General features: G+C 46.0%; 1 protein-coding gene across 2 annotated transcripts; it reads right to left on the reverse strand.

Moving 5' to 3' along the window:
• Positions 1-1,039: 1,039 nt before the first annotated feature.
• MSL1 (MSL complex subunit 1) lies at positions 1,040-13,584 on the reverse strand. Of its 2 annotated transcripts, XM_066263700.1 has the most exons (9): positions 12,172-13,584; positions 9,407-9,630; positions 8,023-8,405; positions 6,071-6,118; positions 5,549-5,613; positions 4,073-4,140; positions 3,163-3,287; positions 2,922-2,994; positions 1,040-2,146 (listed from the first exon to the last, which is right to left on the reverse strand). In XM_066263700.1, exons 1-9 carry the CDS (start codon positions 12,937-12,939, stop codon positions 2,056-2,058), a joined length of 1,845 nt encoding a protein of 614 aa, XP_066119797.1. In that variant the 5' UTR covers positions 12,940-13,584; the 3' UTR covers positions 1,040-2,055. The 2 variants fall into 2 exon arrangements, with proteins under 2 accessions (XP_066119797.1, XP_066119799.1); XM_066263702.1 differs by lacking the exon at positions 6,071-6,118.
• Positions 13,585-15,533: the final 1,949 nt, after the last annotated feature.

A 15,533-nucleotide genomic window follows, 5' to 3' on the forward strand; every position in this document is an offset into this window, starting at 1 on the left:
AATAAACCTCAACACATCCAAATCAAAGGAGAATTGACCTAGAAGAGGGGACAATAAAATAAGAGGTTCTAGGAAGAGGGAGAACCAAGGAAATAGAATCCAGTTAAGTCTGGCCAGATAGCACCTCTTATCTATTCCTCTTAACTCTAGCTCAAGTTCAGAATCTGGGGAGTCCCCTGGGTGGGGTACAAACAAAAGGTTAATTTGCTAACCCATATCCAAATTAGGAATCCAACAAATGCTGAAAATCAAGAAGAAACTTACAGGAATTCAGGAACAAGGTAAAGAAACACTGGTCTTTTTTCTTCTTGGACACATTATAAAGAAACATAACATAGATCAGAGTAGGAAAGCTAAACAGCTTGCTGTGTTAAAATGACAGCAAACAAAGAAAATCTGGCCCAGTTTTTCTAGAAATCTCCTTCGTCTCCTTAAGGTGTGAGGTTAGAGCCCCTAGTGGAGTAAGTCCTATTTCTCTCTACATTCTTGCTGCAATGAAGTTCACAGCAGGTTCCCTCTGTGGAGAGCCCACTCTCCTAAGCAGATGGAGTTACAAATGAAAACCCAAGGCCACACACACACACAAAAGGAGAAATAAGAGCAGCAAGATCATCCAAGAATATATGTGCTGCCGGTATAATTCCTTTAAAAGTCAAACCCAGGGAGCACAGATCAACATCTCACAAAAAGCTTTAGCAGTGGGAGGCCCCTGAGGAACTTTTCTTTTCTTTCCCACAATGGTATCCCATTCTCTCATGCTCACTGATGGGCTGGCCACACACCCTACATACCTTGGCTTCTCCTCTAAAAGTGCTAATAATCTGGGGACATATTCTCTTCAAGGATAAAAGCCCCTATCTTCTAGGAGATTAGGCCCCTACTTGTTTTCACACGATAGTCTTGAAGACTAAAGAAAGGCAATTCCTATATATTTAAGACCAGAGGTCTTGGCTCTATTTTCCTTCCAGATAGTTACAGGGATCTCATACTGAGACCACAGTGGCCTGAAGTGCTGTCCTGACATTTTTTAACAAAAGGGGTGTGTGTGGTGTGGGGGGAGGGACCAAGATGGTACATATACAAACTGTTTTTACAAAGTGGATGGAGAAGCTCATTAGGTACATGTTTCAAGATGTAGACATTTGCCAGCCAAAGGAAGCACAGATTTCCACATATACCCCCCACCCTCCCTAAATCTCTATCCCATCACCAAGAGCTCAGCTAAAAGGATAAAGCCCAACAAAGGACTACTTGAGAAGTGAAGTGACACAAAGACATCTATACAGGTTCTGGCAAGCCATCCCCAAATGCCAACTCTTTTGTTTAGAGCCATATCATCAAAAAGTAACCATCCCCATTCTCTTTTCCAAAGATTTTCATTTTTGAGGGGTGGGGGAAGAAATTCAGTTACCCCTTAACTAAAAAAATAATCACAGCCAAACATCCCTTCCCACATGGCTATATCACAGAGTAGTTTTAAGAGAAGAACTGTCTTCAGACATTACCAACTCTCCGATCTTGTCTACCCTGTGAAGATGACTTGCTTCATCACTTCACTTGTTATTCCTCATCTGGTCCTTAAGCTCAGGGTGAGGTTTTCTTTTTGTTTTAGGGTAAAAACCACAATAGTCAAACTATATGAAAGGGTATTATACCAGGGCGGGAAGAGTGCCATGCAGCACAGATCTAAAGGGAGGGGATGCTTTTATCTTCCACAAGTCTAATGAAAGAGCCCTTTTACCCCTTTAACATAGGGAAATATATAGAAGCAGAACAGAAGCTTCCAAATCTGCCAACCTAGAGATTTAGCTTGAGAGCTCATTTCCCCAAAAGAGGAAAAGATATCCCAATCATCCTCTATAATTCACAATCAGCCCAATGAAAGTTTTTGTGAAATCAGTGATGAAAACAAAACCAAGTTCAAGGAAGTATGAAAGGGCATTATCAGCAAATGGTAACATACATGAGGACACAGGTCACATATACAGGTCTCTGCCACTCTCTGGGAATGGCATGCTACAACTATCTGAAGACAGAAGGTTCTTGCCAGCACAGTTACTTCCTACACGTCCGGTGAGGTGTTTGCTTCTTTTGGATCTCCAACCTGCATCGACTACGCTCATCCAACCAGGGCAGCTCAAAATTCCTGGCAAAAAAGGGTAAGAAAATCAACTTTCAAAACTTAAAGGATTCATTCGATACCCTGGGCTTGCCTGGTCAAGGCACATATGGGAGTTGATGCTTCCTGCTCCTCCCCTTTCTCTCTCTCTCTCTCTCTCCTTTCCGAAAATTGAATAAATAAAATCTTAAAAAAAAACAAACAAAAAAAAAAAAAAATTAAAAGATTCAGTGTAGACATGAAAATAATCCTAAAAAATAAACAATGCTCCTTCGCACTCCTAGCCCTGACTGTCAGGTCCCAAGTTTGGAATGTCTTTCCTGCCTCAAAGCTAGAGCAATAGTATGCTATTAAAAGTGATTGAATAATTTAGCCTGACCTGTGGTAGTACAGTGGATAGAGCATCAACCTGGAATGCTGAGGTCACCAGTTTGAAATCTTGGGTTTACCCGGTCAAGGCAATTACCACAAGCAACTAAAGAACAACTAAAATGAAGCAACGATGAGTTGATACTTCTCATTCCCACTCCCCTCCTCTCTCTGTGAAATCAATAAATAAAATCTTAAAAAAAAATAAAGTGATTCAATAAGCTATTTCTAACTTAAAATCAATCCTCCTAATTCGGGTATGAGAATCTTATCACTGCCAAAGCTAGTAGCCAGGTAGTCTCATTTCTGTCAAAGGACCATGCTATCCCTAAGCCCCATGTTCTACTTATATCTAGGCTTTCATGCAGTCTGAAAGGGAGGTGACATGCCAGCTACCTGAAAGAGGAGGGGAAAAAGAATCCTTTATACTTACTGTGGAGTTAATTTTGGTAATGGTCGTCCAAATGCTACAACAGGCAAGAAGGGAGTAATCATCAAACTTTCAACTATGGAAGAAAACCAAATGCAACCTTGTTAGTGCCATAGATGAGAAATGTCTAGCAACTATACCTGCTTCAACATATTGTTTATTCAAAGCAAGTTGTAACCTGGAGCCTTGCACACTTTTTCTTCTTTAAAAAAAAATCTACTCTTTTAGATAGACAAAAACTTACCATCATCTGGCTCAGGGAAAAATGAGGTAACCTCAGGCTCAGATTCCTGAATTCCTTTCTTTTTATACATTCTGAGCTGCAGTCGCTGTAAAATTCTTTGTTCCCTGATCCTCTGAATATCCCATCTGGGAAAAACAAACCAGACAAACAAAACAAACAAACCCAACATTACTGAAAACCCGCTTTATAAAAGCAACTCACATAATCCAGATGCTAGGGAGATCTTTGCTGACTCTTTTATATTGGGGGTACAAATGTGGGGGTAAGCCCAGGGGCTGTTAAAAAAAACTGCCTGACTATTTAGGGAAGACTGTTTAAGGTCTAGCAGTCCAAATCATCTGTTGGTGTTTCCACAGAGAGTGGAACTGAGGAAGGGCACACCCAAAGAAAAAGAGTCTCTACCTACAACAATTACTACTTCAAAGATACTCAACCAACTGGGAAGCCAATAATTTTAAGAATGTTAAGAGCTCTAGAGCCTGACCAGGTGGTGGCACAATGGATAGAACATCAGCCTGGGACACAGAGGACACACGTTCAAAACCCCAAGGTTGCTGGCTTGAGCACGGACTCATTCAGCTTGAGCACAGGCTCACCAGCTTGGGTGTGGGATCATAGATATGACCCCATATTCGCCAGCTTAAGCCCAAGGTCGCTGGCTTAAGCAAGGGGTCACTAGCTTGGCTGGAGCCACCTGGTCAAGGCACATATGAGAAAGCAATCAATGAAAAACTAAGGTGCCACAACAAAGAATTGATGCTTCTCATCTCTCTCTCCTTTCCTGTCTGTCTGTCTGTCTGTCTGTCACACACACACACACACGAGCTCTAGGACTCTCCACAAGTAGGGATGAAAGAGGTGTCAGGTCCTAGGGTTCAGCTGTTCCCAAGATGAATATCTCTAACCTCACCTTTTCCTTCTCTTCTCATCCAGCTCCAGTTTTGCATGCCTCTTCGAAAATACACTGTCATCTAGGTTCTGTGTAAAGAATAACATATAATAACCTATTTATTACCATGTGACATACATATACTAACTCACTTCCAGTTTCCAGGAAGGTAAAATCTTTCACCTTTAGATCCCACCCAAGTCTGTGAGTTCTATGGATATTATAGGAGCTTCCTGGTAAAAGAATCAACAAAACACATACTCCTTTCCCTACACCCTTCCCTTGTAGAATCTCCAAATTTCAAAATCATATTCATAACTTTCCAAAACTTAATCTGTGAGACTGTCAAAAACCCTCCCTACCTCCATACGTTGTAAGAATCTGAGTTTAAAATAAATATCGGCCCTGGCCGGTTGGCTCAGCGGTAGAGCGTCGGCCTGGTGTGTGGGGGGAGCCGGGTTCGATTCCCGGCCAGGGCACATAGGAGAAGCGCCCATTTGCTTCTCCACCTCTCCCCCTCCTTCCTCTCTGTCTCTCTCTTCCCCTCCCGCAGCCAAGGCTCCATTGGAGCAAAGATGGCCCGGGCGCTGGGGATGGCTCCTTGGCCTCTGCCCCAGGCAGAGCGACCCCCCGGAGGGGCAGAGCATCGCCCCCTGGTGGGCAGAGTGTGGCCCCTGGTGGGCGTGCCGGGTGGATCCCGGTCGGGCGCATGCGGGAGTCTGTCTGACTATCTCTCCCCGTTTCCGGTTTCAGAAATAAATAAATAAATAAATAAATAAATATCAAACATTTTAGCTCTGGCTGGGTAGCTCAGTGGATAAAGTGTTGACCTAGAGGTCACAGGTTCAACCCTTGGTCAAGGCACGTAGAAAAGTAATCAATGAGTACACAACTAAATGGAAGAACTAGGTGAAACAATGTGTTATGTTTCTCTCCCCCCCTTCCTCTCTCTCAAATCAATGTAAAAATAAAAAAAACTTTTAATAGTCAAATGAGTTTGGAATATATCATTTTGTTGCTGAGTGGTGGTACATGCTACTTCTCTACTAACATAAAATCTAGCTTGGCCTGTGGTGGCACAGTGGGTAAAGCATCAACCTGGAATGCTGAGGTCACTGGTTCAAAGCCCTGGGTTTGCCCGTTCAAGGCACATATGAGAAGCAAGCAATGAACAACTAAAGTGAAGCAACTATGGGTCGATACTTCTTGTTTCCCATGACCTCCTCTCTCTGTAAAATCAATAAATAAAATCTTAGAAAAAATAATCTAGCTTTGAATACTCCCTAGTTACTTACTTTTTAATAAATCACTTAAACACTCTGGATCTCAGTTTTCTCATCTATACAACAAAGAAGTTGGAATGGACAGTCTTTCAAATTACCTTCTGGCTTTAACGTTTTATTTAGCCTATCTACACAGTTATTATGACATATTCAAGTTACACCCCCATTTCTACTGTCTCCCACACCCTTCCACTGACAGGTCTCGGGTACCTACCTCCAAAAGGTCTGAAGGATTTGGGTCCCTTAGAGGCTCTACTGAGTGGTCCCTCCAAGAAGGAACTAGAAAAGAAAAAGAAAGAGAAAAAGAAAGGGAGGAGGGGTGGAACCACTCTTAAATCCAAGGTCATACAACCCTCCTACTATTCACTAGGATAAGAGGTCTCTCCCCAGTAAGACAAAGTTACCAAAGTGATAGAAATCCATACTATGGCCTCACCTGAAGCCATATTCAGTGTCCTCGCTATGGTATAAAAGAACCTAAAATGCCACTGCAATCTGCCAAACACAGGATGACAATAAGACCCTAAACCAATACCTGACAAGTCATATAATGGATGCTATTGCAGTTCCTGAAAAACAACTGAAATTTGTAGTCATTTTGATGTCTATAGTGTAATCAAACACCAAGGAGTCTCACTCTCCCACATCCAACTGATGGGGAACGCAGCTCCCAACCATCCACCATCCCACCAACCCCCACCCCAGGCCCGGCCAGCACAATTCCTATTCTACTCACCAGCCAAGACTGAAGTTTCTCCTGCAACACTTGATGGCATCAGACACCCTAAATAATGCAGGAAAGAAGAATCATCTCAGTGTAAAAAGAAAAAAAGCCCATACCCAAAATGGAGGAAAGGATCATCACTGAAGTTCTCACTAGGAAGCCATTTTGGTTTTTTTTGAGTTGTTCTTTTGAGAATTTCTCTCTGGGGGAGGGGAAGAGGGAACAACAGACAAAAGAAAAGAAAATAAGCCCACCACTTTTTTTTTTACACTGAGACGACTTCTTTTCTTCATTATTTAGGGTGGTTTCCCTGCAACAGTTGATGGCCAAGGATATCAAACCTTAAACTCAGAACATGGCAGGTGAGTAAAAAGTTGACCCTATTTTTCAAATAAAAGATCAGTGTTCTCAGAACTTACATGTGTATGTAGTCTTCTTAAACAGTTCCCTCCTCCCTCCAAACAAACTACCTTGCTGGTCCAGCCTGAACAACATGCACAAAGACTTTGGCTCCCTTAGAACAAACTATCGAGACTTCCTCTTGAGATAGGGCATCAAGAATAAGGATTCACATGTTATTCACAACTCAGGCTCCTCAAAGAGCTGGGACTCCCCCCCACACCCAATCAGACGCCTCTGTACTGCTATGCCCACAATCTCAGAGGTGTTTTGAGTTTTCTGTACTAGGACAGGGTTTTCAAAAACAGCCAATTACACAGAACAGCTCTGGACCAAGCCATTTCCCAATCCCGGATGGGAAGTTGCTTCAGTTTATCGTTACACAGCATTGCCATGGCAGCAAGAAAGTTAACTTAAGGATGAACCTGTTCAACTGACTAAACCAACAAAAAACCTGAACCTAGATCAGGATCCTGGTCTATTTCATGTACTCAAATGCGAGGTCTAATGAATTTTAGATAATTAAGAACTTTATCTATCTTCCCCACTTAATTTTGTCACCAGAACTGCCTGACAAAGCCTGGAGAATGCTCTTATCTTATTGGAATGGATTCCCATCCCCATCCCTGCTGGGGCAAGACATAGTGGTAGAAATTCGGGGTTGTAGCTCTATGCAAGAAGATTTCCCCCACCATTACCCTGGAGCACCCATAGTGACTGTCACAGACTAACATTACACAACTGAAGGCACATTGTAGTTACTGATTGATGTAGGAGATAGGGAAGCATCTCTGTGTGGAAACCATAAAGAAAAAAAGGGAATGAAGACCAAGGTCCCACACCCCACACCCTTCCCAAGCAGCTCAGATATCCCAAGATAGTCCTTATTGTTGAAAAATAGTTTGTAGACCATTTTATTTAAATATATGAACAACCAATGGGCTACTGCAATCCAAGTAAACTCTTCACATTTAGAACCTTTGTGAAGTATAGTAAGATAAAGTAAGATTGTTGGTCTTTGGCAGATTCCTCCTGCCCCCCAGACCGGGACATAGAGATACAGATAAATGTTTATATAGTTAAAGAGCGGAGGCCCAGGTGAAATTCCCCACCCCAAGCTGGCTCCCCAACCCAAAAATGACCATTGGCCCCTGAGAACACCCAAAGACCACCCTCCCAGGTTTCACACAATATCAATTGCAGGAACAGTCGTGCATGGCAAAGTATAAGTTCTATGCACTTCACAGCACAGAAAACCCTTCTTTCAGAGGGCATGCAAGTTGCCGGAGATTACACCCCCAAGTCTGGTGCTCTTGTGATGAGCAACTTACTGGCAAACACATCTCCCAGTGTTGTAAGCAGGCAAATACATTGAGCACATTTTGCTGTAATTCCATCTATTTGCAATGCCTGCACAGTGTCTGTCTCTGGCTGTTAACTTACTCATTCTTGACAGAACTCTGCTTTATTGATTGCACTTTTTTAAAAATGCCAAAGGCATTTTCACACTTGTTAGCTTGACCGCCACCACTAGGGTATAAGAGCAAGTGTTCTCTATGCCTTACTTGCTACAGTCTCCTCCTTCTTTGGAGAGGATTCCCGTAATGGTAACGGTGACGGGGGAGGCTGGTGCCAACGACACAAATACATTTCTGTGGTGGAAAGGTACGGCAAATCTTCTATCTCACTTGAGAAGGCTTTCTCCTTGGGATGGGTGCTGGGTCCCTTCTGGGGAGTGGAGAGTCTTGGCGGGGTGTCCACTGAAGACCGGGTCTTTTCTGGAGTTTCTTGGCTCCTCAATTCACGTTTACAAACAGTTTCTGATAAGGAACCACAGGGTTCCTCTTTAATAGGAGAGTGCTTAGGAGTTTTTGTTTTGACTTTTGAAAATTCAGGAGCCAGCTTTTTAACAGGAATCTTTCTTTCTGTACTTCCAAATGGGGATTTCCTATTAGATAGGGGAGAAAACATAATACAATTCATTGATTCTTGGGTAAAATCTGACTTGATTTCATTTTGGGGTAAGAGAACTAGCTTGTATTCATGTATCTAAATATCTGCATTCACTTGGCAATCATGAGCAAAAACACCTTCATGCTTAACAGTACATATATATATGATAGGCTCTTAGTAAATGTTAGTTGAACAAGTTTCCAAGTTTAAAAACCCCTATAGAGCCTATTGCTTACTAAATCTAAAAAGGTCCCTATTTTACTCAAGATCCTTTAGCTAATATTAGGTGACACTACCCTGTGACTTAATTCATTCCTGTCAACCAGAAACCAGTCTCTTCTTTATCCCCCCCCCCTCCCAATTCCATACTATGTTAGTTACAATCTCTATTTTTTTTTCTTGCTATCTGCTGGCTGTCTTTCTCCCATCACCCCACATTCCTAGAATGCCATTTCCTTTTCTTTTTACCAACCTAAATTCTTTTTCCAACCTATACTTTTTTTTTCACAATCCATCTCCTCCTTAAAGTTTCACTAGTTTAACTCAAAATAATCTTTAATATTCCTAAATCTTACAAAACTTATCGTTTGTCCCACTGTTGTCTATCTACGTATTTTACTACAGTTGAATTCTTGGACAGTTAGATCTTACTTTTTTATATCCACCAATGCCTAACACAATGAAAGAATTTAACACTTCCTAACTTGAAGTGAACTGCTATAGTTTTCTTTAAGAAACTCAGCTGTCACATTTGTTGTCCATTCTCTTTATGATGTACTACTCTACATTCTGCAATTACTACTGTGACCAAAATGTTCATAATAGACTTTTATAGGCTACACAAGAATGTTTCAAGATACTCTCTCAGCACAGATCTCATAATTCAAAAATATGGTTGTATTAATACTAATTCATAAGACCCAATCCCCTACTGTCAGTCACTGAAAACAAGTGACCTCATAATGTCCAGACAGTGTAACGAAGTTATCAGCACACCTTTTGTGTCCCTTTCCACTCCGCCCACATGAGAAAGTCTTGGGAGGCAGAGTCTGGGATGTCTCAGAAAGCTCTGGCTGGCACTCCAGCTTAATTTTTTCAGATAGCTCGGTTTCCTCTCTCTCTTCAGTTTCATAGCCCTGAAACAGCTTATGCCTTTCTTTCTCGTTATCCTTCTTTACCAGCTGCATCCGCCTTTCCATACGTTCAATCCGAGCAAGGAGCTAAAAGAAAGTGGCAAAATGCGGACTTAAAACACAAAAAAATAAATTCAGGTGATTAGCCCCATTTAGGAATCCATATGGTCTTCTACCTCTTTCCATGGACCACAACAATTCAATTTATTTTTAATAGGCAGACATTAATCAAAATAGTCTTCCTTAGACACAATAAAGATGAAGTACACTGCTTAATTTTAGGGGCTAACCTAGAGGGACGTGGGGGAATTTGTAGTTCATTCTTCTGAAAGAAGATCCTCTTCATTGGGAGGGGCCATAACATGCCTTTTAAATGGCATGGTCTTTGCTACAGCTAACTACAGCTAACCATGTGGCTCCAAGTCAGCTTGGTAGTTTCCAGAATTAACTTTAGGTTCTTTCAGGAGGCCCTAAGGTTCTCCAAATCCTATCCTCTCTACTTCTACTCCAAAACCCAATACACAAGGGCAAAGTCCAAAGAGTACATTGAGAAGGAATTAAAAGCTCACATAGTCACAGCGCCAATAAGGATTGCAGGGTTATTTGAAAGGGGCCTGGGATGGGGAAGGGGGTCACCTAAACAATGAACACTCATTTTGGAAGAATTATAATAGAAACAATTACCTATAAATCCCATCAATGATGAAATATGCATATTGCTTTGCTGCCTTGCACTTGAGATAACAGAAGAAAATTATACCTATTTATCTAAATATTGACTAAAAACAAAACCTTTTAACTCTAACTAAAGGGAAAACTACATAATCAAACAGAAATGGAAGTCTATTATCATTGAAAACTTCACATTAAAATGTTCTGAGAAAAAGTGCCAACTGTACTAATTATACCCTACAATAAGAATTTTATTCGGATTAGACAGTGATATTAACGTTGCCTCTGTTATATCTACTTAGCTGCATAGATTTCACCAGAGGCCAAACAACTGGAATAAGAGAAACAAGCTTAAGCAACACTAAGACTGCAATACACAACAAAAGCAGTGAATGCCAAGTTCTGACTGACACTCTATCCTTAATTCACCCCACTTTTCCTTGCTTAGGAAAATCTGCAAAGAGGCCACTACCTCAGGAACTGAGCAAAAACCTCCACAATCAGCAGAAAGCCCCCTTGTCACCATATTCTCATTTCATCTCCTTCTGTTTTGATTCACTGCCTTAACATTACTTAACCATGGTTTGTGGATGACATTTCCTTGATTTCTCCCGCTCCCCCCTCCAATGTAAGGATATGTTGTGTTGTAACTACAGTGCTATCACACCCTAGACTGCAGTACAGTAGCTGAGCAGTGCCACCTCCATGTTGAGTAACTTCCACAAATCAACACCATGAGATATTTTAATGAGATCTGCCCCAGCTCCTATTCCACCTTGCAGAATGCATTCTCCAATAATACAGCCTCTGCCTGATGCGATTCATTTGGAAAGCAAACAAAATGAATAGCCCTCTGCTCCCTTGCTCAGCCCTTGGCACAAACAGAGGAAGAGAGAGAGTGAGAGGAGAAAGAAGAGGGAGCAGGGGGGAGAAGTGGAAGAGGGAGGAGAGGGGAGAAGGGGTGGAAGGGAGAGGGGGGGAGGGAGAGAGAGAGGGAGGGAGGAAGAGAGAGAGGAGATAGAAGGTGCTGAAACCTTAACACAATTGTAGAATCCATGTTTATTTTTAGGCAGCTGTAAGGTATGCTAGCACAGTAATACAGCTTTCCTGGTATCTAAAGGAATATATTTCAATACATGAGGTGCCCTTTACTACTGCTGCAGTAAAAACAAGCCCATATAGTTATGCTGCTCACAAGTACAAAGAAATAATAAGTGACTTCCCTACTACCTTAAGATTCTAAAATATAGAAATGGGGAGGGGGGTCTACAAAATACATTTAATAAGGTTACTTTCCCCTGATACGTTAAAATCTTCCAGACTCTAAACATCATTCTCATAAAAGGGAGCTGGTCAGTGGATCAGGTTTTAGAACAGATTCCCATTAGAAATTGTCTGAAATCAAAAGCAGGAATTCTCTCAATATCATTTAAGAAAGCTAAAATGGGATTCCACCTGAATCACCTCTACCCCTTGCCAATTAAAAAGCCTACCACTCGCCTATCCAAAGATGCTACAGCAGTGGCCAGAGCAACAGCTGCTATGTCCTCTCCTCCAGAATGCACTTCTAACGCAAAAGCTCTTTCACTTAACCCCTTCCATAAAGCCACCACATATGCCTCCCGCATTTCATTTTCAATCCCTCACGGATCAGGTCTTTTCCCACTCAAAACGTCTTTCCCACAAGTCTGGGGCTGTCATTTTAAATTAACCCTTTGGTACCTGCAACCTTCCCTCTCCCCCTCCCCCTGAGAGCGTGCCCTTTAACCCTTCCCTCCAACCCAAGGGAAGCCAGTCTGTGAGCCGGGCTCCCAAGGATCCTAAACTATGCCTTTGCTGGTGGCCAACCTCCTTACCCCTAACCCAGGGATACCTTAACCTCTTACAGTACCCCCTTCCCCTGAGCATGCGCACACGGCGCTCCTCGGCCCGCACGCAGATTAACCCCTACCGTACCGTGTCTCTCTCCGACTTCAGCTCCTCGATCTCCTTTTCCTTGGCCTGCAGCTGCTGCTGCTGCTGCTCGATGAGGTCCAATTGCAGCAGAAGTATCTGTTTGAGGCAGGCGGCCTGACTGGAGGCTCCCGAGCCGCCGCCACCCCCGAGAGGGCTCTTCCTCATACTCTTCCATCTGCCCTCGCTGGCCGCCAGGGTCCCGGCGGTGGCGGTGGGCGCGAGGGGTGGCGACCCGGGCAGAGGTAGCGGTGGGGGTCCCGCCGGGTCCGAGGCGGTGGCAGCTGGGGGAGCCGCCCCACCCTTGTCCCCAGCCCAGGGCGTAGGCTCTTTGGCCGCCGCCACGAGAGAGCCCGTCTGAATGGGCAGCACCGCCTGATACTTGGGTCGGGGACTGCAGCCGGCTCCCGCTGCCGCCGGCTCCCCCCCAATGCCGGCTTGTTTGGTGGCCGGGGGCGGGCAGGGCAAGGGCACCGAGCCGCCCCAGCTCTCTTCCTGCTGCCCGGGGGCCGCGCCGGCCGGGAGCAACAAGCCCCGGCCCTTGCCGCCGCAGCCGGCCGGGGAGGACGCGGGGCTCCCGCCCTGGGAGGAGGCCAGCGGGGGCCCCGGCTCCTTGAGCTTACGGTGCCGGGGGAGGAAGTGGGCTTCGGCCGCCCCGGGCTCGTCCTCCGGCCCGCCCAGCGCCGCAGCCCGCTCGTAGTCCAGTCGCTGCTCAGGGTTGCCGCCGGCAGGGGCCGCGGCCGCCTTGAACACTGCGGATCTCATGGTCATAGTGGTCCGGAGCGGCGCCGGGGACCGAGACTGAGGAGGGGGTGGGGAAGGGGCGAGGTGCGGGGGGTCGAGGACGGAGGCGGGGGAGGGGAGTTTGGCGGGCTCGCCTCAGCAGCGCGGCAGCGGGCCTCCGCTAGCGCGGCTCCTCCGGGGCCCGGGCGCCATCCCGCCGGCGTGCGGAGAAGTGGAGGCCGCGGCTGAGGCCCGCCGCCGGCCCATGGGGGCCTCGCCGCCGCCTCTGCTGCTGCCGCCGCCGCCGCCTTCGCCTCAGAGGCAGGAGCTCGCACCCAGCCGCCCCCGAGCTCATCCCCGGAGCTCGCTTCGGCCCCCCCTGGCCCGGCCGGGCCCGCCTCGTCTCCCCACCCCACACCCCCCCTTCCCCGCCCCGGCCCCCCGCCCCGGAGCTCGCCTCAGCCGCCCCGAGCCTCCATTTCCCCCCACCGCTCCACTCAGGAGGGGGTGGGAGGGATGGGTCCGCCCAAAACCCTCCTCCTCCGGGAGGGGGATCTGTCGCCTCCCTCAGGGGTCTCCGCGGCTCGGGGCTCCCCTCCCCCACAGTCACCCCCGGCGCCTCAGCGTTTCCCTTTAAAAAAAACGGAGCCGCTCGGAGCCGCCACCGCCGCAGCCGCCGCCGACCGGAGGGCGCATGCGCCGGGAGGGCAGCGGGCGGGAGCGAACCGGGAGCAGAGAGGAGGGAGGCGGGCCGCGCTATTGTGAAAGGGGCCGCGGCCGCCGCGAGGGGGGCGGAGAGGGGGCGCGGGGGGCCGGCCAGGGGAGGCCGGGGATCAGGGGCGAGGACCGAGGAGCCCGCGGAGGAGCGGGGTGAAGGTGGGCTGCCGGGGGAGGGAAGAAAGGGAGAGGGCGGCGACGATGGATAGGGAATGCGGAGCCTCCCAGGGAAAAAGGAGCCCGAGAGAATGGAGTTGAGAAGAAGGAAGGCGGCTGCGGGAGGCAGAGGTGCCCTTCAGGGACGTGTACCCATCGCCCCGCGTACCGGGCCTGCGCTGGGTGGCCCCTTTCCCGAGCTAGCGGCCCCCGCAGCCCCGTAAGCCTCCTGGACCCGAGTCAGGACTCAGTCTCCTCTTGGAGCCTGTGGGTGTTTCCTGGGGTAGAATTCTGACCCCGCCACCCCCTCCACTCCCCAGCAGCCCCACACTGGTATGGGAGAGAATGAAGTCCTTTGTCTCTAAGGGATCCAAGACCAGAAACGGACGAACCTCTGGTTCCCAGAGTGGGGGAAATCCATGATGTCTGCTTCCCAGGGAGTTTGCCACCACCTCCCTGGAATGAGAATTGCCAACTACCAACAGTTCATTCTCAACGGCCATCTCCCCAGCCTTCTTGTCACTTCTAGCATCTTCTGGAGGTTCATGAAGGGTGGGTGGAAGCTAAGAAAATCTCAGAAGGGATCTTTACCTTTACTGGGAATAGGAACACTTCGAGTATTATTCTGCTATGCTTCCTCTCTATGTTCATTTTGTGTGTGTGTCAATTTACAGGCAGCTTTAGCCAGTAAGTCCTCAATTCCTCATGGAAAAACTTTTAAATACTTTTAATTGTTTTCCTTTTCGGTTGAGATACATACATATTTTTAAATCCACATGGAGATGAAGATGACTAACATTCTTGGCCTACTGTGAAAATCTCTAAAACTATGTCTCTGCCTTGTAGGCCCAAAGCATGAAGCTCTGGAAATTTAAATAAATGAGTGTGAATGTGTTAAGCCAAGAGAGCCCCAGCCCTCTTCACCAGACTCTTTTGTGGCCTCAGATCTGCGAGGGAAGTATTGGGGTTAGGGATCCCATGAAGGGGGATATGACAGGAGGTGATCACGTATAGTGATCTCTTCCAGTATCAAGACTTTTCAGTACTATCTCTACACTGACCACTCCCAAATTTATATCTTCTTCCTAGACCAGTGATGGGCAATCTTTTGAGCTTGGTATGTCAAAATTTGCCAAAAAACCGAGCATGACTCGGGTGGTGTGTCATTTCGAGAGAAAAACCATAATTTAGCAATACTTATAATTTAAATAACAAAAATGTATAATTGTAATATATAACTATTTAATAAACCAAAAACTAATTATTTAACTTACCTGCTTAGTGACTTGTTTGTTCACCTGTCAGTCGGTGTCTTTTGTTGGTTTTGATATTATTTAACTTGTGTGGGGTGCCGGGAACTAAGATAAGTGAGGGGGAGGGGGAGTTTTTTAACTAACCTGCCTATTAGTGACTTATTTTATTTATTTATTTTTTTTAAGTTTTAATTTTTCATTTCAGAGAGGAGAGACAGAGACGGGATGGGGGTGGGGGTAGCTGGGGAGGAGCAGGAAGCATCAACTCCCTTATGCGCCTTTGACCAGGCAAGCCTGGGGTTTCAAACCGGCAATCTCAGCGTTCCAGGTCGCCCTTTAATCCACTGCGCCACCACAGGTCAGGCTATTAGTGACTTTTTTATTGCTGAATTTCATTGGCTAAATCTTCAATTGAAGGTTGGTATTTTGTACACTTCTAGCCCAAGCAAGCGCTACTAACTTCATCTGTCAATGTTTCTTTTGTTGGTTTTGGTTTTGATATTACCTAACACTGAG

The sequence above is a fragment of the Saccopteryx bilineata genome, chromosome 2 (assembly GCF_036850765.1).
Source record: "Saccopteryx bilineata isolate mSacBil1 chromosome 2, mSacBil1_pri_phased_curated, whole genome shotgun sequence".
NCBI classification, from domain to species: Eukaryota; Metazoa; Chordata; class Mammalia; order Chiroptera; family Emballonuridae; genus Saccopteryx; species Saccopteryx bilineata.